This window comes from Odocoileus virginianus, chromosome 5 (assembly GCF_023699985.2).
Source record: "Odocoileus virginianus isolate 20LAN1187 ecotype Illinois chromosome 5, Ovbor_1.2, whole genome shotgun sequence".
In the NCBI taxonomy this organism is placed as follows: domain Eukaryota; kingdom Metazoa; phylum Chordata; class Mammalia; order Artiodactyla; family Cervidae; genus Odocoileus; species Odocoileus virginianus.
Window position 1 is genome coordinate 85,946,008 of NC_069678.1, and position 27,242 is coordinate 85,973,249.

Genomic DNA, 27,242 nt, shown 5'->3' on the forward strand with positions numbered 1-27,242 from the left:
CGGATGTTTGAAAGGATGCAGTATTTATAGACAATGAAGTACTATAAATCAATTCCTCCACTTCCCCTCTCACACTTCCCTGCCTCAAATTGGCCCCTGCAGTCACCGTCTCCCTGGTCCTCTTTGGTGGGGGTCCCTAAATGTGTTTTTCTAAGAGCTGTTTCAAAGACCTTCTCGCTCAAAAGACAACACATTTTTTAATTTAATGCCATACATTTGGCAATTGGAAAGTAAAAGACAATTAAAATGGCATCCACCAATATTAATATATCTATCTTCAAAAGACATCAATATGTATTAGGAATTATGGTCTAATTTTCTTAGGTGTAATAATGGCATTGCAGTTAAGTCTTAAAAGAGTGGTGGTTATCTTTTAGAGATACATCCCAAAGCACTTGTGGATGAATAAAAAAAAAAACATCATTATGAACTAAAGTCTACATAAATATCTCCATAAATAATTCCTAGGCTTCCACAACAGCATTACAATTGTGATTTTAAAAAACCTTTTTGCAACAAAATACCAAAGGATTGATAAGGAAATAAGACTTTCGGCATAGATATAACTGAACATACAAATATGACACTAAATGGTAGTCTGGTGTCAGTATTAATCATTATACATATATTCATTTTACATAGTGGAATGGGCAAATTACAATCCTTGGGCTAAATGCAAACCAACACTTGTGTTTTAAATAAAGTTGATTGGAGCAGAGTTATAGCAATTCATTCATGTCAGTGGTTCCCAACTAGGAATTATCTTGCCCTCCCCAGGTCTGGGGAAATTTCTGGTTGTCACAGTGGAAGGGGGAATTCTGGCATTCAGTGGCCAGGGATGCTGCTAAACATCCTACAAAGCAGGACAGCCACCTACAACAAAGTATCCCAAAACATTAGCAGTGCCACAGATGAGATACCCATATATTGTCTCTGGATGCTCCTGCACTAAAATGATAAGAGTTGAGTAGTTCTGACAGAGGTCATATGGCCTACAACACCTAACATGTTTATTATGTGGCCCTTTACAGAAAACATTTGCCAATTTCTCTCTAGGAAACCAAAAAATGTATGTACCTCATGTTTAGCTGGTTACCTATTAAGTCTAGTAAACGCTCTTTAACATTATTTCGTCTAGAATGAGACAATTGACATTTTTATTTCTACCTCTTCTAGCCATGTAAAGGGCTATAGTAAAAGGTTATATTTTATTCTGATTCATTAAAGGGATATTTAAATCCATGACTCTTAAAGTCAATCACAGATCACTGGCTTGTCATGATGATTTCACTGGCCCACAGTGAAATGAGAAAAAGACAGACAAATTTGGGAGATTTTCATAAAACTAATTTAATGTAAAAGACTGTTCTCTATAATTATAGTCTTCCTATACTTTAAAATAATAAAATGCCCTTTCTTTTCCAAAGCAATGCTGATAATAGGTAGTTTTTTTTTTAACACAGCAAAATTAGTAATTGTAACATTGGGTCAAACCGTTAAAAAAATGATTCGTTCTTGAAATCAGAAAGTCAGAAAATCACAAATTTAGAGGCTTTTGCTCCAATTGGGGGATTCTTTGATGTTGAACATATTTCACACATCATTGCTGAAGGTATTTCTTAAATGTGTTTTGCAGTATCGAATAAGTGATGAACTACAGCTGAAGGCTTTTCCACATTCATTACAATCATATGGTTTTTCTCCAGTATGAATTCTCTGATGTTTAGCAAAGGATGAATCATGCCTAAAGGCTTTCCTGCAATGACTGCATTCATAAGGTTTCACTCCAGTATGGACTCTCTGATGGACAGAAAGATGTATTCTCTGGCTAAAGGCTTTTCCACATTCCTTACATTTATATGGTCTTTCCCCAGTATGAGTTCTCTGGTGTTGAGTTAGGTATATGCTGTGGTTGAAAGTTTTACTGCATACACTATAAATTTAGGGTTTCACATCAGTATGAATAATCTCATGTTGCCTGAGGTGTATAATCTGGAAAAATGCTTTTCCACAGTCTTTGCATGTAAAAGGTTTCTCTCTGACATGAGTTCTCAGATGCTGGATCAGTCCAATGTTCTGGCTAAATGCTTTCTCACATACACCACATTCATAGGGCTTCTCCCCAGTATGAATTCTGACATGTTGAGTAAGAGATGATGGATGTCTGAAGGTTTTCCCACATTCCTTACACTCATAGGGTTTCTCACCAGTATGGATTCTCTGATGTGAAATAAGGGATGAGCATTGGCTAAAGGCTTTTCCACATTCTTTACATCTGAAAGGTTTCTCTCCAGTATGAATTCTCATGTGTTCTGTAAGGTGAATGAGCTGTTTGAAGATTTTTTCACATATATTACATTCAAAGATTTTCATTCTTGTATAATTCCTTGAATGATTAATCAAATCTAAATTGCATCTACTTTTCTTGCCAGATATGTCATATCTATGGTGTCTTTTTTTGGAGGGCCTACTGGTCCTATAACTTTTGAGCTCATATTAATATTTTTCTCAAATTTGTTAGATTCTTGGCCTCTCTCCTGGGTGAGCCTTCTCTTGTGGGTCAAGGGGATTTGTCTCTCACCCATTCCTTGGTTCTCCTGGTGGTTTTCTAACTTGTGACATTTGGAGATTCTTCCCAATGTGGAAATCAAGGTGCTTCCTCTCATGAACCTTTCCATCATCAGGCCATGGTGTAATTCTTCCCATGAAATGTCATTCTTTAAAGTTGCCTCTTTGGTTTCTGTTTCATCCTCCAAGTGTGAAAGAAATCCAAAATTATAAATAACCCATATTCACTGCACTTCAAAAATAAATGGCCACAGTGCAAAGAGAAGGGGAAAATAATATATACTAGGTACAGGAGGGCTGAATAGTCTTCAAATAGGATCCTGCCACCTAGAAAGCTAATATGAAAATAACAAAGTGGTCAAAGCAAAGAAGCTGTTAAAAGAATATGAGATAGGACTTCCCTCGTGATCAAGTGGTTAAGAATCTGCCTTGCAGTGCAGGGCATATGGGTTTGATACCTGGTCAGAGAACTAAGATCTCATATACCGCCAGGCAACTGAGCCCACATTCATAGATCGTGTGCTACAACTAGAGTCCATGCATCAGAACAAAAGATCGCTCATGATGCAACAAAGATCCTGCATGCTGCAACTAACAACTGACACAGTCAAATAAATAAATGGAGCTCTGAGGAGCTATACAAAATGAAAGACTTTTTAAAAAATGTATGTGAAAGTGACTTTGAAAACTGGGAGGAGTTCATCTATGAGAACTGCAAGAGGAAATGGACTAAGAAGAAAACATCACTATAAGGGCAACTATCAAGAGATAAGACAGGAAGATAAGAATTTTAACATGATATCTCAACCTCCTATTTCTATGACAAAATTTTATTTACTTAAAAAATTTAAGTACCTCATTCATTTTGAATGCTCAAATAAAACATTAAATAATACAGAAATGCATTCACTAAAAAAGGATAGCCTCTGTCAATTTCATCTTCATTTCCTTTTTCTCTTAGGATTATGGAATGACTCTGTTCAGACATTTCTCAATAATATATATATGTAAGTATGTGCATTTGTGTATACATGGTCATAAATATAATTCTGTGTTTTTTTAAACTATATCTCATGCCCCCCCTCTATGTCTGTACAGTTAGATTTATCTTATTCTTTATAATAACTGCATTCCACTTAGTGAAATATGAAAGTTGCTCAGTCATGTCTGACTCTTTGCAACCCCATGGACTATACAGTCCATGGAATTCTCTAGGCCCGAATATTGGAATGGGTAGCCTTTCCCTTCTCCAGGGGATCTTCCCAACCCAGGGATCGAACCCAGGTCTCCCACATTGCAGGTGGATTCTTTACCAGCTGAGTCACAAGGGAAGTCCAAGAATACTGGAGTGGGTAGCCTATCCCTTCTCCAGTGGATCTTCCTGACACAGGAATTGAACCAGGGTCTCCTGCATTGTAGGCAGATTCTTTACCAACTGAGCTATGAGGAAAGCCCACATTCCACTTATAGATATATTTCTTTGACTTTTCTCTACTGAAAAATATTTAGGTAATCTCCATTTTTTCCCTTTATCTTTTATATATAAATTTGTGTATACTTCTGTCAATGTTTCATAGGATTTACTAAAAAGAAATTACTAGGTTATGGATATATGTGCTATTGGTGAATATGTGTGCCTTTCACTGGATTTTTATCTATCTTCATAATAATGTCTATGTAAGAGTTGAAAAATAGTTTCTTAATTTGTGACAAAATATTATGTACACTGTAAAATCTTAACAGATAGAGAATATATATTCTATCCATAGTACACATGACACAGCATTTTCAGATGTGATTTTTATAAATCAGATGAGGGAGTTTCCTGGATTTTTACTCTCTACTTCCATCCAACTATTCTGGACTCTGTCATCCTAAAGCATCAATAGTTTCTGTTCACAGAAAACTTACTTTCCAGGATGTCCAAGCTCATTTTAGTCAAAGCACATACAAAGTACTTGGTAATAGCAGGATAAATTTTGGGCTGGACCCAAAAAGCAAGTAGAGGTGTTTGGATTACTTATTATAGAGAATAAGGAGTCACTTAACTTTTCTTTTTAGGGTAGAAACAAGATAAATGAGATATTTTGAGTGGTCCAATCTGGCAGTAACATTCAACATGATTCAGAAAAAAGAAAATAAGATATCCAGAAATGCAGCTAGAAATTATAGTAATTGGCATGGGATGATGGGGACCTAGCTTAACAATACATCAACAGAGATGTAGAAGTGGACTGAGTAGATAAAACCAAAGAAGAAAACATGGGGGATGGGGAGAAAACAAAGTAGAAAGCATGATACATTCTTGCTGATACAATGATTTCTAGTCTTAGAGGCTGAAAGGACAGGAGGAGTCAGGATGAGAACTTAGTTTGGGAGAGATGATTGCTTCCAATTTTGGATGTACCGGGCTTGAAGTAACAACAGTGTGTTTATATAGAGATGTTCCAAACACCAGGGAGATGAGGGAATAGAGTTCATATGCACACATATGACACAAATGAAGATATGGAGAATACAGATATCAAAGGGATAGTTGAGAACATCACAATGCATCTATGGGAGTTTGCGCAGAAATAGGACAGCAGTGTGAAAGACAGAGGCTCCTCTGGGATTGTGGCAGAGACTGTTAGCTGTTCACTGAAACATCTCCTTATTTTTGGACACACAACTGTACTATACTCCCCAATCTTCCCTGAATTTGAGTGAAGTAACATTAAGTGAATGAGAGTGAAAAGTGATGTGAGCCATTCCAGTTTGGCCCATAAAAACCTACCAAATGAACCCCTCTGTGCTTCTCCTCTGTGCTGTGCTGTGCTGAGTCACTCAGTCGTGTCTGACTCTGCAAGCCCATGGACTGTAGCCCGCCAGGCTCCTCTGTCCGTGGGGATTCTCCAGGCAAGAATACTGGAGTGGGTTGCCATGCCCTCCTTGTGCTTTTCCGCTTCTGCTGGCCAAACTTAGACCATGAGGAGGCCCTCAAGAATGATGGAACTACCATGTGGAAGGAATCTCTGTCCCTGAATGCGAGGTGGTAAAGAACTGTCCACTGAACTAACCAACTCCCCCAGATCAATACATGAGCAAGAAAGCCCTATTCAGTTTGAGCCAAACTTTAGAGTCTATATGCTATAGTAGGTTAGGCTAGACTAACAAAGGCATAAGTGATACACCTGCATTAAGAAGGAGATTGATGAGAAGCACGGAAGAAGCAATAAGAGTGACAGAAGAGACAAAAATTATTAAACCAGCTGATGGAAGAAAACAATAACCCGAAGGTGGTGAGGTCTATATAACCTAATGCTTCCCTGTAGGAAAGCTCCATAAGAAAGCAAACCATGGAGAGCAGAATGATTAGAATTCAAACACTGATTCCACCTAATAGTGGCTAAACGATCATGGACAGATTTCTTAACCTAAGCACCTTCTTTATCTCATTTGTAATATGGGGTTAAAGTTGGTACAGGACTCATAGAAACCAGCTTGGAAAACAGTGTCATTTTTACTACTCTAAGAAGTCAAAGAAGACTATTAAAAGCCATTGGATTTGCTAAGAAGGAATTCTGTGATGATTTCTCAAAGAGTCGTGTATTATCTGAAATAAAAGTTAAATTACACAAGTTAAAAAGAGAAGCAAAATTGAAGGGATAATCATAGAATATAGGAAAAAATTTTAAATGGAACCAGAGGAAGTCATGATAAAATGACTTGAGAATCTAGTGAAGGGCACTGATTTTTGGGGGGTGTTTGTCTTTTGTTGTGTTTCTTTGGTTGGTTGGTTGATTTTTTTGGCTGCAGTGCAGCATTAGGGATCCTACTTCCTTGACAAGGATTGAACCCATGCTCCCTGCAGTGGGAACACAAAGTCTTCACAGAGTCTTAACCACTGGATTACCAGGGAAGTACCAAGAGCACTGTTTTAAATGAAGAGAGATCCATGGATATCTGAATGTACAGGAGAAAGAAACTATGATCAGGGCAAGGTTTAGAATGCTGAAGAAAGCAAGAAAACCACACAAGTCAGGTCAGAGAAATGGTAAAGGCAGTTAACCCTGAAGAGAAAGGCATCTCTTTTCCTCTGATTCCAGAGAAACTAATGAAAAGAGGCAAGTGTAGGAAAGCAGGGACAGAGTGGTAATCGAGTTTTTTGTGGGTCTCACCCAGGTGACTGCAGCCTTCCCCATGGCCTGGAGAAGCCTTTAAGCTGAACTCTCTGGCAAACATAAGGGCTCCACCTGCCTTGCTCTTACCTGGACTTGGACCTCCTGAAACCTCTGTCTCCATCAGCCATAGCTCTTCTCCTTTCTCTAACTGGGAAATCACACCACGTTTGGAAAGCTGGTATCCTGCTCACAAGAAGAAAAAACTGCAAGTGATGAGATCAGGGATGTATCCCAAGAATTTACAGACAGTCCTTTGTTAGTCAGGCCTTCTGCAGGGTAAAGCAGAAAGATCACCAAAGACCACAGCAATTCTGACTTGCTGTTCAAACGGAACTAGAAATTTCTAACACAGAACCCAAAGCCCAAGCAGAGCAGTTCAGTTAGAAATAAAGATTCTTATTCCAGTAGGCAGGTTCTAGTTACAAAGGGAATCCACCCTTACCCACTGAGACCAGGTTTCCATAGTTCTCCAGCATCACCTCCAGATACAGATGCCAGTGAGCAGGGGCCAGATGCCCCCACTCCTCCTGGGTGAAGTCCACAATTATGTCCTTGAAGGTCAATGGTTCCTAGAACATCAAATATATTTCTTTTTAGCCTGAATCAGGAAGTTGTTCTAACTTTATCTATATGCTAAGAGATTGTAGCCAAGTTTTCCTGGACACCCTCTTTTTAAAAAAAACAAAAACAAAAACAAAACCACTATATCTATCATAGAGGTGGAAAAAGAGCCCTCAGCAGAGATTCTCCTCAGGTCAGATAGGTCTATGTCAATCTGTATGAGAAAGCCTGCCACATGTGGGAACCCATCTTGTCAGGTGATGTTCAACTTTAAGGAATCCGATATGTTTCACTTTTCTTCCTTTGTGTGCCATTTCTCAAGGATTCTCTGTTCTTTATCAGTTCCTATTCCAGGAACGAGTAGAGCTGCATGCAGTTCTCAGGACTGACATCATGGGAAAGGGTACCAGCTTGGATTCCTTTCAGTAACTCCCTTCAGTGACTCTTCTCAGTGTCAGCGACCTTGTATGTATTAGACTATCCATTTTGTTACAACTGATGAAATTTCATTCTTTGTAATAGCTGAGTAGTCATTTTACTAAAGATATATAAGCCTGCATTTCTGCTAATAAAAAACCCTTGCTCCACTAGAGACCTGGGTCCCCCACGTCCTTCTTTCTGTCTTCATTCTCATTGGAGCGTGGAAACCTACCAAGCTCACTTTCTTGCTCATTCTTTCAGGACCTTCTTGAAAGGACTCCCTGTGCCTTCATGAGCGGTACAAGTCCTGTGTATGGGCTTTACTGGTTTTCCACGTAACCCGAGAGATACTGCTCTCTCTCTTTTTCTCTCTTTCTTTTCGTCAACTCTGGTCCACCAGGTCCCAGTCTGTAAAGACCAACAGGTGGCACCCGAACAGGGACCTGGAATTCATGGTATTCAGGATGGAGTGACTGGAACCTACTGAGATCAGGTAAGTATGGGGTTATGGGACAAACAGCTGGAAAGCCCGACCATTTTTCTACTTTACTTCATCATTTATTTAAAGTTCAAAGACTTTTGGTTTCATGTCAGCAAATAGAGGCTTATCTCCAAATGGTGGAAAACTATCTTGACTGTAATAATTGTAGTCATCTCATTCTTGCTGTTTGCTTTTTATATCTGTAACTATATAATGAATTTTATATCTAAGAGGTTTGAGGCATTTAAGTTACAAATGATTATTCAAGCTCCTATGATAGCCACAGGCTCTTCCAACTATTACTTTGGGCCCCTGGATCAAAGATCCTCAATATGAGGATAAAGAAAATATATTGCCTCAACAATTTAGGGTCTGCACCCCTTTCCAACCGGAAATAGTTACAGAATGATTTCTCCACCCCTTTCCCTGACAACCATATTCTCCTAAAAGCAGGAGAAAATGAAAGAATTAAAGCTTAAGCAGACAGTCCAAGGCCCTATAAAGAGGAAGCAAACATTCTCACTCATGCTTTCCTTAAGCCTTGTACAACAATGTATCTTGCCAGAGAACTGACCTTTCTTTAGGTCCAGAACTAATGATTACACAGCACAATGTCTTTCTCATTGAAATGCTTTTCTTAGGCTCTATGTTAATGATTATAATTATAACAAATCTTACCTGGGAACTTGTATCTCAAGACTTGTGCCCCTGATTGCACAGCAACAATATATCTTGCCCAGAGACGTTTTCTGGAACCTGTTTTCCCTGGCTAATCTTGTGCCAAAGTTATCTCCAGATATATGTCTTGGGAAAGGGCCTAATAGAACTCTTACAACATTGAGGTATTCTTGTTACCTATTCTCAACAACTAGTTGAGAAATATATAAGGTCCCACTTAAACTACTGAGACAAATACTCTTTCTACCCCCTTCTGATATCTATATCAGAAGCTTTCTCTGATCTGTCACTTTATACAAAGCTCTCAATGACTGAAACCTATCTTTGGTCCCAGAATTAACTCTCTTTCAGAGACTACTAATCTGACAGAATCATTCACCATAAGCTATCATCTTGGGGGCTCATCGGAGAACCTAAAGACAGCTACACTAAGATATTACAAGGGCCTAATAAAGCCTATGCTGATTTTCTAACTAGACTAGAAACTGCTATTTCCCATAGTGTAACTGGAGAAGAAACCAAAATACAACTAGAAAAATTGCTTGCATATGAGAATGCAAATCAAAAATGTCAAAGGGCTATCACTCCAATACGTGAGACCAGGACTGTTTGCCGCAATCTAGGGTCTGAGACACAGAAAATACAAATGTTAGCTGAAACAATGGCTGCTGCTTTTAAAAAGGGAAATGAAGGATATTTTGCATATGGAGATAAGACCCATTTAAAAAAAGGTTGCCCTAAGAAACATGCAAAAAATAATTAAAATTAATAAAAAATTAAAGCTAACAAAAAATTTCCCAAAATCTACCCTCACTGCCATAAAGAGATATATTGGGCCAAAGACTGTCAATCTAAATATGATATTGAGAGAAAACTTATTTTGAAAAACTTCAAACAGGGGACTCCCCAGGTCCCCTTCAACAAAAAACAGGGACAAACTCCATCTTTTCCCTCAAACAATTCCTTCTAGAATACCTACTGGACTTTTTGGACCCCTACCTCCACAAACCTTCGGCCTTTTACTTGGCCGATCTAGCTTGACTTCTAAGAAAATTACTGTTTACCCTGAAATAACTGATTCAGATTATAAGAGAGAAATTCAGATTATCATGTCATCTCAGATACTATGACAATTCAAAAAGAGACAAAATTGCCCAATTACTTCTTTTACCTTATATTTCTATTAACTCCTCTAATGATATACAGATAAATAAATTAAGAAATACAGATCAAAAACAATCCTTATGGACATCATTGGTATCTGAATATGCCCAACCAAATATAAATATCAAAATTAATGATAAAATATTTTCTAATCTCCTCAATACTGAATCCAATATCACTATCATTTCCAAACACTATGGTCTAAATCTTGGTCTATACAGAAAATTTCTTATGAAGTTACAGAAATTTCTCAAACCAAAATACAAGAAGTCTATCAAAACATTCAAATTTATCCTTGTGATAGACCAGAAGGCCATCCTACAACATTACAACCTTATGTGATAAATACACCTCTTAATCTAATAGAAAGGTATTTACTTATACTGTGACAAACTCAAATATACATTCCACATTTTGCCTAGGGACCACTGCTAATTTAACAAACAAAACAATTATTAAAATAATTTAAAATTATGACAAACGTATTTGGACAGAGCAGTGGCCCCTTACAAAAGAGAAATTACAGGCTGCTAAAGAACTTATAGATGCACAATTAGAATTAAAACATATTGAGAAATCTTATTCCCCTTGGAACTCTCCCATTTTTGTTATAAAAAAGAAATCTGGCAGTTGGCATCTCTTAACAGACCTTTAAAAAGTTAATACATCTATGAAACCTATGGGTGCATTACAACCAGGAATCCCATCACCTACTACAATTCCATACTACTACTATTCCATATTAGTATTATAGATTTACAAAATTGCTTTTTTACTATACCTTTACACCCTCTAACCTGAGAGAAATTTGCTTTCTCTCTTCCTTATCCTAATCACACCAGGCCCCATAAACGATACCAATGGACTATATTACTTCGAGAAATGACGAATTCTCCTACCATATGTCAAGATTATGTAGCCAAAGCCCTGAAACCTATAAGAAAAAAAATTCCTGACTTTCTTGTTATTCATTATATAGATGATATGTTATTTTCAGCTCCATCTGTTTTAGAAACTCAACACATGTTTAATATAACTCAACAATGCTTAAAAGACTCTGGACTAATTATTATCCCTAAAAAAATCTAAACCTCTATACCTTACCATTACTTAGGGTTTATTATTAATAGACAACACATTACTCCTCAACTAACACAGATTCATACTGATAAATTATCAACCTTAAATAATTTTCAAAAACTTTTAGATGATATAAATTGGATTAGATCTTCTTTAGACACTGCTAATTATCAACTGACTAACTTAATACTTTGAAAGGAGATCCCAATTTAAATAGTCCTCGTTCACTTTTACAAGAGACAAGAAAAACTCTATTTAATACAAAATAAATTGCAAAAGCAATTTCTTACATGTATTAGACTTGATTTACCTCTAAAATTATTTATATTCCCCTCTCTTCATTCCCCCACAGGACTTCTTGCCCAACTAAAACACCGAATAAAATGGATCTATACCCATTTTGGAGAAGGAAATGGCAACCCACTCCAGTGTTCTTGCCTGGAGAATCCCAGGGACGGCGGAGCCCTATGGGGTCGCACAGAGTCGGACACGACTGAAGCGACTTAGCATACCCATTTTAGAGGGACAAAATCACTTACACCCTATCTTGATTTAATTGCTTTAATTGTTATCAATGAAAGAAATAAAACTAAGACATTAATTGGCTCTGATCCTCATAAAATTGTTATACCTATTAATAAATCTCAATTCAAGAACACATTACAAACTTCTATTGATTTCCAAATAGTGTTTCTGGAATATTTTGGAGAAATTTCATTTCATTATCCTTCTAACAAGCTCTAGGATTTCTTCAAAAATACTGAATTTATTATCTCCCACATCACCAGCTCACAACCTATACCTCAAGCTGATGTTTTCTATATAAATGGGACCAAAAATGCCAAAGCCTCTTTCTGGTCTCTTAAAAAATATAAAAATTTTTATACTAAATTTCATTCTGCTCAACAAAACAAATTATATGCTCTCATTCAAGTTATTTACTTACATCCTTATCCCATTAATATAGTCTCTGATTCCTTATATTCAGTTTTTGTATTAAAAAATATAAAAACCTCCACTATAAACTCCAATCAACCTGTTATTCAACAACTTTTTTTCAAACTACAATCTATTATTAGAAAACACACTTCTCCCATTTATATCACTCATATTCAAACACATTCCTGCCTTCCCAGCCCTATGACTTGTGGTAATGAACAAGCTAATAAATTTGTTTCTTTTGCTACTCCCAAAGAACAACATGCTTTATTACACAATAATACTGGCTCCTTACACCAAATATAGAAAATTCCATACTACCAAGTGAAAAAATTCATTAATAATTGCTCTACTTGTAAACCCTTACATCTTCAACCCATTACACAAGATATCAATCTTTGAAGATTACAACCCAATGAATTACGACAAATGGATGTGACTCATCGCCTGAACTCTCTCCATCTTCTTTCTTACATATCTGTATCAACACAAACTCTTATCTGGGACACACCTCTTCAAGGTGAAACTGCATAACACGTTATAACTCATCTATTAACTTGTTTTGCTATAATAGAAACTCCTAGTTCTATAAAAATAGACAATGGCCCTGCCTATATTTCTAAACACTTCAAACAATTTTTACAATCATTTTCTATTAAACATGTTACAAATATTCCTTATAATCCACAAGCACAAGGTATAGTCAAACAAACACATCACGCACTGAAACTACTAATAAAAAAATTTAAAAAGGGAGAATACATAGGAACACTACTATCTTCCTTTCCTAAGACAGACTTTACTAGATTCCAACATAAGCTATTCTCTAAACCTATAACTATTGTTAATACAACTTTATTTGCTTTAAATTTTTTAAACTTACCACAAGGAGATATTTTGAGAAAAGCAGAAAAACATTTTGAGGCATTGAAAGATACCTCCCTTCCTCTGCCCATTTGGTATCAGATGGGTTAACTAAACAATGAAAATCTGGAAAATTAATATCACAGAGAAAGAGGTATACTTCTCTTTCTCCAGATGGATCCAACGAAGTCAGTTGGCTCCTTTGGAAGATCCACCCCTGGGGAACCACTGACATTCAAGATAGAGAGGAAAAGCCTAAATCCCTGGGAAGAGGAAGTTCCAACACAAGCCATGGTGGCTTTAGAGATTTCCAAAAAATGCCGCACTCAACATCATCTACCTCATGATCTCCCTACTTGGGGACAGATAAAAACCCTTACTAATCAAGCTGAAAATCTGGCTTCTCAACAGGGAATGCCTTGGAATCCACAAAATATTTTTGTTGCTATGCTTGCTTTGCTTGCTTTTGCTTCCCCCACTCAGGCTGACTTGATTAATTACACTTATTGGGCTTATATACCTAACCCCCCTTTTATTGCAGGTTATAATATGGACAGACATAAGACCAATCATATCCACTAATGACTCAGTATATATGCCTCCTCCTTAGAGCCTGGAGGGGCCCTCATGCCCTGAGGAAGAAGAGAAACTAATTAATATTTCTCTAGGTTATGAAATCCTTCCTTTATACATGGGCCCAACAGAATTATACATAAACATTAGCCAACAAACTTGGGCTTTCATCCTGCCTCCAAAAAAAGACTATCGGACATTGCTTGGATTATTTACTGCCCTTTCTTTTTATGAGAACCATGTCAACACTACTGAAACTCTAGGGAAAGGACAAAAAACATTATGTAAAGGGTTTACTTATAAAAACTTTAAATATACTCCTGTTCATTGGGACAGATGTCAAACCAAATCAGGAAAATTAATGTTTGTGGCCAATTATACCATTGTTGATTGGGGACCCCATGGTATATGGTTATCTGACTGTTCAAATGCTATTAACAGTACTGTATGTGGTTATACTACTCAAATAACATGGAAGACTACCAATACTACGATGAAACATTACCATGACAAAGGACTTCTTGGTGGCAGTGGTGGGATGGCACCTGCTCACCCTCAAATCATCCTCAATAAACAGATTGGACCTAAACAATGAGACATTTGGAAATTTGCCATGAACACCGAAGAACTTGTAACTTCGACTGGATATTTCACAGAGACTAGTCATGGTTCTAGTCATTATTCCTTTCATTATAATCATTCATATTTCATACAAGCTTGTGTTCCCCTTCCTTTTGCTGTAGCTATAAGAAACTTACAATTTAATGAGACTTTACATTCTGTAACTTGTATAAATTGCAAACTATATACTTGTCTTAACTCCTCCATGTCTATAAAAAATGAATCCCTTCTGATTCTTCAATCTCGATGTAATATGGTTGCCAATAGATCTCCAATGACCCTGAGAGGAAGGTCCCATGACCGGACTTGCTTCCCGGTTACTTACTAAATTACTCCAGCGATCTAAATGATTCATTGAATGGCTAATTCTTGGCATTTTGGGATTAATAGCCATTTACACTACTGCTGCTGTTGCCAGCATTGCTTTACAAACCTCAATTCAAACACACAATTTTATTCAAAATTGGACTAAAGATGCTCATACTATGTGGACCACTCAGGCTCAGATAAATGAGGAAGTTCAAGATGAAATACAGGAAATAAAAATAGCCCTCCAATGGGTCAGAGGTCAATTAATAGATTTACAAAAACAAGCTATACTAAAATGTGATTGAAATTCTACTCAATTTTGTATTACCCCTGTTTGGTAAAACTATAGTGCCTACAATTGGAAACAAATCAAATTTCATTTGCAAGACTTACATGATAATGCTTCCTTAAATGTACAACTATTACAAAAAAAATCTTTAAAGCCTCCTCTAAGAGTCTACCCTCTTCCAACAATCTAGAAACATTAGCTGAACAGCTAGGTGATCAATTATCCAGGCTAGACCCTCAAAGATGGTTGCAAAGCATTATACATAGTATTGGATCTGGAATTGTAATGCTAATAATTGTCCTAATGGTTATATGCATATTATACCGATGCCTTTCAACTAAAATTGTTCAAACTAAACCAACTCATTTGGTCAGGACCTTTTTCACTAAAGTATCTACAGTTACCCCCAATTATGAAAAAATAAAAAAGAGGGAATTGTCAGGGGACGTTCAACTTTACAGAATCCAGTAAGTTGCATTTTTTTTTTCCTTTGTGTGCCATTTCTCAAGGATTCTCTGTTCCTTATCAGTTCCTATTAGGGGAACGAGTGAAGCTGCACACAGTTCTCAGGACTGAGATCATGGGAAAGGGTACCAGCTTGGATTCCTTTCAGTAACTCCCTTCAGTGACTCTTTTCAGCGTCAGTGACCTTGTTATGTATTAGACTATCCATTTTGTTACAACTGATGAAATTTCATTCTTTGTAATAGCTGAGTAATCATTTTACTAAAGATACATAAGCCTGCATTTCTGCTAATAAAATACCTTTGCTCCACTAGAGACCTGGGTCCCCCACATCCTTCTTTCTGTCTTCATTCTCATTGGAGCGTGGAAACCTACTGAGCTCACTTTCTCACCCGGGCTTTCAAGACCTCCTTGAGAGGACGCCCTGTGCCTTCGTGAGCGGTACAAGTCCTGTGTATGGGCTTTATTGGTTTTCCACATAACCCAAGAGATACTGCTGTGTCTCTCTTTTTCTCTCTTTCTTTTCGTCAACTCCGGTCCACCAGGTCCCAGTCTATAAAGAAGACCAACACCATCTCTGATGTGGCAAAGGCTGGAAGGCGATCTCCTTGTCACTCAGCCTTCATAAGCTCCCATGGACACTCTTTTGAAAACCATTTGGCTGATTCTCTGATGGAGGTTACAGAACAATGCAGGGAGCATGTAAGTTGTCTCTTCCAACTCGCAGTTTGGCTGAAGGCAAAATACTCATGAACTGTATTAAAGAAGGTCGTAGAACAGTATATAGTAATTTAAGGACAATAAAAATCAGGAATATTTGAGAAAGGGGAGAGTTCAAAAGGAGGTTAAGGCCACAAGACAAGACAGGGACCCTGGCTGGGCTGAAAGAACTGGTTATAAATGAGAACATTTCTTCATGGGTAAGACCCTTAGTTAGGGATTTCCATTAGTAAGAAAAGTATGCGAGAATAGCACATTTTTGGAGGGAGCATGAATTGTGACTTGTAAGGAAGATCCCTTGACCAAAGCGGACACTATATTGGGAAGTACCAGGGTCTGCTGTGAACAACCTACACAAATAACCATTTGAGGTTTTTTTTTTTTTTTTTTTTTAATATTACCAAATGGGAAAAGAACTCAGAAGTCAGAAGGCTGAAATAATAACAAATTCCTTAAGTATACAGAATACTTTAATGCTTTTTATGGACCATAAATAACTCTAGAATGTATTTCAGCCCTATGAGGCCTACACTAGCATCTACATTTAACCGATGAGAAAACTGAATTTGAGCAAAGTTAAAGATTTGGTGTTAGTCACTCAATCGTGTCTGATTCTTTGTGACCCCATGAATTGTAGCCCACCAGGCTCCTCTGTCTGTGGAATTCTCCAGGCAAGAATACTGGAGTAGGTGGCCATTTCCTTCTCTAGGGGATCTTCCCAACCCAGTGATCGAACCCATGTCTCCTATATTGGCAGGCAGATTCTCCTACATTGGTCTGAGCCATCAGGAAAGCCGCAAAGACATGAGACTAAACCCTATACCATGTGACTTTGGAAGCTAAGATCTCTCCACTTAAAAACTCTCCTGTTCTCTAATATCTCCTTCTACACTGATTTTCTAATTCTCTAACTCTCTAACTCTCGTGAGTTTCCCTGTGCTTCTGGGGTTTGGTTGTAAAGAACTTGGCCTGCTGCCAGTACCACTGGATTTCTAATGAGCTAATGTATGACTCTTGGAAGCTTTCCTTCCTTTTCCGCTCAGTCTATTTTGTTTGCACCCTTTATGACCTGTCAGCAGCTTCTCTGCTCACTTCTCTTTTCATCTACAGTTCTGCTCCTGGACATGACCAAAGATCCTCTCTCAAATGTCTTTAAGGAAGTGCATGCATCTCCAAGAATATCAGAACCTCGCTCTGTTCATTTTAAAATGTTGCTTAAAATGTTTTACAATGCTTGTCTTTCCCCTGGATGACATCATGTGAATTTTAAGAGCAAGAATTACAGGGAGCTCCTTGGTAGCCTAGTGGTTAGGATTCCAGGCTTTCACTGCTGTGGCCCCGGGTTCAATCCCTGGTCATGGAACTGAGATCCTGCAATCTGTGTGGCATGGCCAAAAAAAGAATCACTTTATGTACTTTTTCCACATACATACACACACACACACACACACACACACACACACACACAACACACGATTTTTAAATTTGTTGGATAAATGGCTAGTGGTTTGCTAGAACCAAGAGGGTTCTTCAGGAAGGTTACTACTGGTGAGGAAATTACCTGTAAAATAAATCCATGCAGGCTGATTTCAAACAGGCTAAGAAAATCCAATCTGAGAAGTCACCCTAAAGAAAATCAAAGTCCAGGGCTCTTAAATGAGAAACAATTTCATGAAAGTGACAGGAAACTCCGACCCACCTGGGATTCTGCTGTCAGGGACCCAGAGGTCACTTCATCCTCAAAACTTTTCCCCTGGGTCTCATCAGCATCCTGAGATAGCCAAGCTGGGAAAGGAAAAGAGCTATGAAGTTTGCACCTCTCCAAATCCCCCTAAATAGAAAAACTTCCTGCAGACCTGCTGAATACAGCCCCTCTCTCAATACATTCACAAAGAGGGACATTCAGAGACACTCAAGAGCAGATTGGAGCCTCCTACTGGGAGGATCTGCAGCGCATTGATTACAGGATTAATGTTTCCCAATGACCAGTGCTGGTCCAAAAGCACAGACCTACCTCAAAAATCCTCAAACATTCCCCACTACAAGAAATAAAAATCCAAACACTTTATCATATCATATACTTCAAGATCCTCCACAAACAGTCCAAAGCTATTTCTCCAAGTATTTCTTGCCTCTAAACACTAGACACACCTACTACATAATCCACTCTTTGAACATACCTAGATATTATTAATAGCACCCAGCTCAGAACTTTCCCCCAAGGCCTACAGAGTGAAAAACTGAGGTATCCTTCTAGATCAGTTCAAGTGAAGTTTTCTCAGATCCCCTTAATGAGAAAAAAACTTCCTCTCCCCTGTATTCCCCCAAAGCTTGGTTTTTCTCTCTATTCTGGTATCTCAGGCTGCCTCCTATTATATTTATTTTTATAATTATATCTTTCAATTGAGTATTAGTATGAGTATATGTGTAGAAACTTTATCTGGTTCACTTTTTCCCATCTGCTAGTTACGTATAACACCCTGCCAGGCTACTAGAATTCAAGAAATACTGGCTGAATTTGACATGCTAAAAATATGGGGCTTCAGTGGTGGCTCAGTGGTAAAGAATCCGCCTGCCAATGCAAGGGACATGAGTTTGATCCCTGGTCTGGGAAGATTCCACATGCCACAGAGCAACTAAGCCCATATGCCACAACTACTGAGCCCATGCTCTGCTGAAACTGTTGAGGCGCCTAGAACCTGTGCTCTGCAACAAGAGAAGTCGCTACAGGGAGAAGCCTGCACACCCCATCTAGAGAGTAGGTAGCTCCCCACTCACTGCACCTGGAGAACACCTGTGTGCAGCAGCAAAGACCCAGCACAGCCATAAATAAATAAATAAACCTTTTAAAAAAATATATGAACTAGGGAATCCCCTGGTAGTTCAGTGGTCAGGACTCTGCACTTTCACTGCTGAGGGACAGGGCTAAATCCCTGGTCAGGTTAACTAAGATCCCACAAGACGCAAACAAATGAAAAAAGCAAAACAAAACAACTTGTAATTAAAGCAGATGAGATAGTAGGGCTAACGGCGACCTCCAAGAGGGTTCACGGCAAGGGGCACTTTCCAGGATTGCTGCTGCCAGTGCCGCCGTCCCGCTGGAGAGCCACTTCTGACCCACGCCTCCACAGGAGGCTCCCCAGCACTAGCAGTGTTCCCTTGGAAGACGTAGATCTTAAGCACCACACCTTAGAATGGGGAGTTCATCCGTTAGGAAAGACACCTCCAAAAACTCTCTGTAATATCCCTGGAAGGGCTCCTAAGAGGTGCTGCTAGGCAATCCTTGTGCTGCTGCACTCCAGGGAATAGACTCCTGGAGTCACATGACACACCTAAATAAAGCACCAGACACTAAGTAGAAATGCATATCATCTGTGACCTAAAAGTAAATACTTCCTAGAACTGAAGCAGGCAATATCATGAGAGACGGATGAGGCGGCTTTCCCAAGACATCCAGACCAGGACTGTTGGAAGTTCGTCACTAAAGCTGTAATGATGACATAACGCTTCAGATAATCTCCAATGTCTATGATCTTGATAACATAAGCACTTTAGGTAAAAAGTGCCTGAGAGTTCTCCCTCCTACCCCTTCGTTTTACTCAAATTGACCTTAATAGGTTTCCAATTTGTACACTTTCCCTCTGATGTAAGACACTACTCCAGAAAGAACTTTCTTGACATTGAGGGACAAAAGGACTGATGAAACTAGAAAACCTGACTCTTGACTAACCAAGTTTCCAGAGGAAGATCTTGGTCAAAAGGAGGAAATGTAGAAATTAACAGAAACCTCAATTTAAAAAGGGCTTCCCTTGTGTCTTAGCTGGTAAAGAATCTGCCTGCAATGCAGGAGACCTGGGTTCGATCCCTGGGTTGGGAAGATCCCCTGGAGAAGGGAAAGGCTACCCACTCCAGTATTCTGGCCTAGAGAATTCAATGGACTGCATAGCCCATGGGGTTATAGTCAGTCACTGAAGAGTCAGACACAACTGAGTGACTTTCACTCACTCAATTAAATAAAATCGGGAGACCAGAAGAGGGAGCTCTCATACTCTGCAAAGATAGCAGAGTCCAACAGGAAGAAGAGACTCCTCTCCTTTCATGGCAAGCATTCAGCCAGCGAAAAGCTATGGACTATTTTTAACTATAGCGCTCCCAACTTCCTTTTTCTCTATAAAAGTATTCTCCTATCCTTATCACTGGGGACTTGTACATGGTTCACAGTAGTTGCAGACCACAAATTGCAATTCTCTGCTGATTCTGAATAAACCCATCTTGTTTGGAGACATTTTTTAAAAAGCACATGAATTACTGTCCTTGTATTTTTCCCTTAACTTTTTATCATGAATACTGAACACCCATATATCTTCCACCCACATTCAATAATCACTAACATTTGCCATATTTACTTCATTTATCTATATTTTTTTCTGAGCCATTTCAGAGTTGCAGACATCACAGGACTTCCTTGGAGGTCCAGTGGTTAGGACTCCACACTTTTCCACTGCAAGGGTGTGGATTCAATCCCTGGTGAGGGAACTAAGATTCCACATGCTGTCATGATACCTCCTCCCTAAATACTTCAAAGAATCTTCTCCTCCATAACCATAATACCATTTATCTCGGTTCAGAGAGTTAATAATATCCATACAAATATTCAGTAAATATTCAGATTTCCTCAACTGTTCCCAAACTATCTTTTATCCTGGATTTTTTCCAAACCAGGAGCCAACTAAGGTTCACACACTCGAAGTGGCTGTTATTCAAAGCCTCTCTTACTTTTTTCACGACAGTGGCTTTTAAAACACTGGTATCGTCTTACTGTATCCTCTTGGTTAGATTTATCTTACTTCTCCATCCCCTATATTTTCTTTAAACCAGAAGTTCAGCCTTTAAGTTTAATTTGGATCAAGTTAAACATTTTAGAAGGGATATATTATAGGTGATACCATGTGCTTTATATTACATGACCCAGAAGGCACAAAATGTCAGGTCATCCCATCACTGGAACACTTGGTTAAGATAGTGACCACCAGATCTTGCCACTGGAAAAGTATGTTCTTTCCCTGACATTTAGCAAGTGATTTGTGGGGGGTTATAGCTCAGATGGTAAAGAATCTGCCTGCAATGCAGGAGACCCTGGTTCAATTCCTGGGTCAGGAAGGTCCATTGGAGAAGGGATAGGCTACCCACTCCAGTGTTCTTGGGCTTCCCTTATGGCTCAGCTGGTAAAGAATCCACCTGCAATGCGGGAGAACTGGGTTCGATCCCTGGGTTGGGAAGATCCCCTGGAGAAGGGAAAGGCTACCCACTCCATTATTCTGGCCTGGAGAATTCCATGAACTGTATAGTCCATGGGGTGGCAAAGAGTCGGATATGACTGAGCAACTTTCATTTCATTTCATTTCATTTGCAGGGGTGACACTTTGACACCTTGTGAATATCCTATTCCCCATCAATCTTCTAATTATTTCATTTACAGTAAAATATCCCACCATTCCTTTCACATTTATTACTGGAAGGTGTTTTCTGAATAGGATTTAAAAAGCAAGGTCAACGCATCCTTCAATCCCCTAATAATAGATTTTCAAAGTAAGAAAATCAGTGTCTTAATCACTTCCAATGTTGACAGATGAGTTTTCTCCCCTCTTCTTCCTCTATATTAAGTATCATCATGAATGTGTGGAATTTTACTTATTTAAGGTGTTACAATCAATCTGGATATTTAGTGCCCCCAGTTTGAACCGGGCTGTTGCATCCTTCAAACACAGGTCCATTAGTCTCTGAGATCTTCCTTGCTATTTGAGCACAAGATAGTCCAGTCTCACCTGGTACTTTCCCTCCTGCCTTCTACTTCTGACCTACATACCAAGCACCTGGACAGGTCATTTGTTTGATTCACATTTCCTCACTGTAACGTATGGAAAATCAGGCAAGTTCTCCCAGCCTCACACACCCATGGGGAAGTTGAAAAGAAATAACATGCAACAGTCATGACACTAAAATACTGGTTTGGGGCTGAATTAATCACTACTACTTAGGAAAACCTTAGGCCAGGAGCAATAAAGAACTCCAGAGGCTTTTTACCCAACCGCCTCCCCAAGAGATGCTTCTGCTCAGATGCCTACATTCCTTCCCACTCTGGAGGATGGTGCTCTTCCTCCCTCCCACCCAGCAGTCTAGTCTTACCTTCCTCTTTAAACATCTCAGTCACGTCCTCCCACAGGGGCGCGGCCTTCTTTGGATGGTGCAGCTTCACCCAGGTGCTGGGCTCGGTGGGCAAGGTGTTCAGGACTCACTGTAGCATGCTGACTTCAGCACTCCTTTCTGGGGAGCTCTGGCTCCGCCCGCAGGGCAGAGTCCTGACTGGGCTTCTCCACTTTCTGATGAGGAAACCGCCAGAGTCTCCGACAGGAGGCTTTACAACTGCACGGATGTCCTCCACTCTCAGGAACCTGGGGAACAAACAGCACCAAAATCCGGAGTCTGGACAGTTTTACTATCCAGGCTCTCAAGGAACACTTCCCATCCTTGCCTCCATCTGTCTCCTCAGCAGGCAGCTGGAGGCTCCAAGTATTTATTCCCAATCACCACGATGGGCAGAAAATATCAGTGTCAGTAAAAGGATCTAGAAAGTTCGATCACATGGCCAGAACTTACACCAATCAATGAAAATTTCTTTTACAACAGATACACAGAGATCGTGGATAGACACAACCCACATGGTCCAAAACACTGCTGGTGTCTAGAAGCATAAAGGAATTAATAAAATCCAATTCTTTGTTTTAGGCAGTACTACCTTTAAAGTAATCTGGAAATCACAAATTTGGAAAACTCAGCAGTGGCCACAGGACTGGATAAAGTAAGTTTTCATTCTGATCCTAAAGAAAGGCAATGCCAAAGAATGTTCAAAGTACCATACAATTGCACTCATTTCACAAGCTAGCAAAGTAATACTCAAAATCCTTCAAGCTAGGCATCAACAGTACATGAACCAAGATCTTCCAGATGTACAAGCTGGACTTAGAAAAGGCAACAAACCAGAGATCAAATTACCAACATCTGCTCTTGGGCTCGGACCTAGGTTGTGTTAAAATGGCAAAATGCACCAAGAAGGTTGGAATTGTGGGCAAATACACCACCCATTATGGTGCCTCCCTCAGGAAAATGGTGACGAGAACTGAAATCAGCCAGCACGCCAAGAATACCTGCTCCTTCTGTGGCAAAACCAAGATGAAGAGATGAGCTGTGGGCATTTGGCACTGTGGTTCCTGCATGAAAACAGTAGCTGGTGGTGCCAAGACCTACAACACCACTTCTGTCACAATAAAGTCTGCCATCAGAAGACTGAAGGAATTGAAGGACCAGTAGAAGTACCACCATTTGATAATGTTGGTAGCCTATAGTAAATGGGCTGATTTATGTAACAAAATTACTTTGGCTTGTTAATTAAAAAAAAAAAATCCCCAACATCCGCTGGATCACAGAAAAAGCAAAGGAATTCCAGAAAAACTTCTGCTTCATTGACTACACTAAAGCCTTTGACTGTGTGGATCACAACAAACTGGAAAATTCTTTAAGAGATGGGACTACCAGACCACTTTACCTGCCTCCTGAGAAACCTGTATGCAGGTCAAGAGGCAACTGTTAGAACCGGACATGGAAAAATGGACTGGTTCAAAACTGGGAAAGGAGTACGTCAGGGCTGTATATTGTCACCCTGCTTATTTAACTTATATGCAAAGTACATCATGCTAAATGCTAGGCTGGAAGAACCATAAGCCAAAATCAAGACTGCAAGGAGAAATATCAACAACTTCAGATAGGCAGATTATACCACCTAATGGCAGAAAGTGAAGAGGAACTAAAGAGCCTCTTGATGAGGGTGAAAAAAGAGAGTGAAAAAGCTGGCTTAAAACTCAACATTCACAAAACTAAGATCATGGCATCCAGTCCCATCACTTCATGGCAAATAGATGGGGGGAAAGTGGAAACAGTGACAGACTTCATTTTCCTGGGCTCCAAAAGCACTGCACATGGTGACTGCAGCCATGAAATTAAAAGATGCTTGCTCTTTGGAAGAAAAGCTATGACAAACATAGACAGCATATAAAAAGCTGAGACATTACTTTCCCAACAAAGATCCATATAGTCAAAGCTATGGTTTTTCCAGTAGTCATGTACAGATGTGAGAGTTCGACCATAAAGAAGGTCGAGCAATGAAGAATTGATGATTTTGGACTGTGGTGCTGGAGAAGACTGTTCAGAGTCCCTTGGAAATCAAATCAGTCAATTCTAAAGGAAATAAAACCCGAATATTCATTGGAAGGACTGAAGCTGAATCTCCAATAATTTGGCCATCCAATGTGAAGACTGGACACACTGGAAAAGACTCTGATGCTGGGAAAGATAAAAGGCAGGAGAAGGAGGCAACAGAGGATGAGATGGTTGGATGGCATCATCCACTCAATGGACACCAGTTTGAGCACACTCAAGAGACAGTGAAGGACAGGGAAGCCTAGAGTGCTGCAGAGAGTCAGTCAGACAAGACTTAGCGAGTGAACAACACTTTTAAAGTAGTCTGAGATTTGTAAGCAAAAAGGATCTGGGTTTGAGTCCAGCTCCTTCACTTGTTGGCTGTGGCAAACCACGTAATCCCACTGATCCTCTTCTGTAAATGGAGATGATAAACCTTTCTCCAAAGATGGACCGGTCTGGCCCAGCCCTCGCAGCCTTTGTGTCAACCTGACTCAGAAACTGGGAGCACACCGCGAGCCACAGATGACGCCGAGGGGGCAGAGGCGGCGCTTCCCGGCTTGACCGCTTTCCAGACCCAAGGGATCCCTGGCTCACCCCTCTCACCTGTGCTGACCGCTTCTGCGGACCGGTCACCGTGCAGGGACAAGACGCTCCCACGTAGCTCAGCCCTGGCCGAAGCGACAAGCAGCCTCGGCGCGCGGTTCCCAGCGTCCTCCGGGGCAGCCAGCCCGCCTGTGGGCGCCTCAGGGGATGCTCTCCGGGACGCGCCCCGGGATGCGGTTACATCACTCTGCTTTGCCTGCAGCCTGGGGCTAGAACCTTCCAGCGTAAGGCAAGCCCGCTCCTGCGGAAGGAGACGGAGCCTGTCTTCTCGCCCGCCCGAAGACTACTGAATAGAACCAGCTCTCCTCTGCCGGGTATAGACTTGTGACTGTTTCCGCGGGGAGATTTGAAACCCTTGACAAAGGAAAACATCGATATCTCTTTTTTGTAGAAACACCATTGGTATAAAATGATCCATACCACTTTCGTTTAATATGTACATAGAAAAGACTGAAAGTGGAATGGAATCCAGTGTTTCATTAAAAGAGTCAGACATGACTTAGTGGCTGAACAACGATTAGGTAGTTTTTTGTTCTAGTATTCAAGAAGTCCTTAGGTTAATTGCTTTCCTTATATTTCTGAAATACCACAAAATACGAAATAATTATTACCTATAATTTCAACGAGTAACCATTGCTAACTTTTGGTGCACGCACTCACCTACACACACACATACCCACACCATTTTTTTCATATCTTTTATGTATTTTCTGCAGAAATGACTATACTCTAATGCCATTATATCTTCTACATCGATAGCTTACAAAAGCAACAATTTAGAAAACAGAATAAAGCAATGTCATTGCTAGCTGTTATGAACTGAATGTCTGTCTCCCCAACTAGCCCCACAAATTCATATGTTGAAACTCTAACCCGCAGAGTAGCTATATTTGGAATAAGAAAGTACAGCCCTTCCTCAGCTTATGATGGGGTTGCATCTGGATAAACCCATAGTACTTTGAAAATACTGTAAGTCAAAAATGCATTTAATACACCTCACCTAGCTTAGCTTAACCTACCTTAAATGTGCTTAAAACACTTACATTAGCCTAGAGTTGGCCAAAATCATCTAGCACAGAGCCTATTTTGTAATAAAGTGTTGAATATTTCATGTAATTTACTGAATACTGTACTGAAAGTGAAAAACAGAATGGTTGTGGGTACAGAATGGTTGTAAGTGTATTGGTTGTTTATCCTTGTGACTGTCACTGTATGGGAGCTGAGGCTTACTGCCATTGCCCAGCATCATGAGAGAGTATTATACTGATTATTGCTAGCTCAAGAAAAAAGTAAAAATTCAAATTATAGTTTCTACTGAATGCATATCACTTTCACACCGCTGTGAAATTGAAAACTCATAAGCCAGGGACTCTGTATAATTAAGATGAAATAAGATCATAAGGGTGGGACCCTGATCCCATAGGATGAGTGTCCTTTTATGAAGAGACAGAAGAGGGCTTAATCTCTCTCTGAAGGCAAGCACTGAGAAAAGTTAATATGAGGATTTAGCAAGAAGTCACTAGAAGAGACAGCCAGGAAGAGAGCCCTCACCAGAAACTGATCCTGCCAAACCTTGATCTGGAACTTCTAGCTTTCAGAATTATGAAGAAATAAATTTCCATTGTTTAAGTCACCCAGTTTATGATATTTTGTTATATAACAGCCCAAGCAACCTAACATACAGGCATGTAGTATTTACAGAGTATGAAGCTTTGTTCCAAGTGCATTATATATTTTAACCAATGTGGTCCTCATAACAACGTCTTGAGGTAAATGCTATTATTATTCCCAATTTGCAGATAAGAAAACAGGTTTGGAGAAGTTAAGTAGCTTGTCCTGCATCATACAGCTTGCAAGTGATGAATCCAAGCAGTCTGCTCTTCTACCTGCTACTCAACAAAACCATGGCATAAAATATAATAAAACACTAATGGTAAAGTCTAGGTAGTGGTACATGGATGTTCACTGTAAAAGTCTTTCAACTTTCCTGTATGTTTGAATGTTTTCATAATAAAATATTGATAAGAATAAATAAGAATTATGCAGGACCTTATCAATAAAGTCACAAAAATTACTGATTTAAATGGAAGGAATAGTGATGTACATCATGTTCATGGATTAGAATAGAACTTTCTAAATATGTCAGCTTCCTCCACTTTAATGCTCCCCAATAAAAATCTTAACTTTTCCTTTTAATAAGTTAAATGATTCTAAAGTTTACCAGGAATGGTAAGTATTCCAGAATGGCCAATAAAATTTTGCAACAATAATGATGTCAGACTTGACCTACCAATATAACTTGTATAAATTGTTTTACCAATATAATACAAGGCTTGATAATCAAGATAAAACCAGCACCAATATATACTCTGAAACTAATGAAATTAAATTGAAACCCTCCAAACAGACTTGTTAGTTTACTTAAATTTAATATATTATAAAAGTGGAATTTCAAATTAGCAAAGTGATGATGATTATTCATTAAGTG

General features: G+C 39.3%; 2 protein-coding genes and 1 pseudogene across 2 annotated transcripts; 1 reads left to right on the forward strand and 2 right to left on the reverse strand.

Moving 5' to 3' along the window:
- Nucleotides 1-1,325: 1,325 nt before the first annotated feature.
- LOC139035269 (zinc finger protein 69 homolog B-like) lies at nt 1,326-2,373 on the reverse strand. Its single transcript, XM_070468358.1, is given in 1 exon segment — nt 1,326-2,373. A coding segment is annotated over 1 exon segment (780 nt). The 3' UTR covers nt 1,326-1,593.
- On the reverse strand, nt 1,326-26,483 carry LOC110137552 (zinc finger protein 69 homolog B-like). Its single transcript, XM_070468360.1, has 6 exons — nt 24,755-26,483; nt 22,082-22,347; nt 17,595-17,680; nt 7,174-7,300; nt 6,819-6,914; nt 1,326-2,750 (listed from the first exon to the last, which is right to left on the reverse strand). Exons 2-6 carry the CDS (start codon nt 22,095-22,097, stop codon nt 2,746-2,748), a joined length of 330 nt encoding a protein of 109 aa, XP_070324461.1. The 5' UTR covers nt 22,098-22,347; nt 24,755-26,483; the 3' UTR covers nt 1,326-2,745.
- LOC110137559 (large ribosomal subunit protein eL43-like) lies at nt 22,988-23,263 on the forward strand (annotated as a pseudogene).
- Nucleotides 26,484-27,242: the final 759 nt, after the last annotated feature.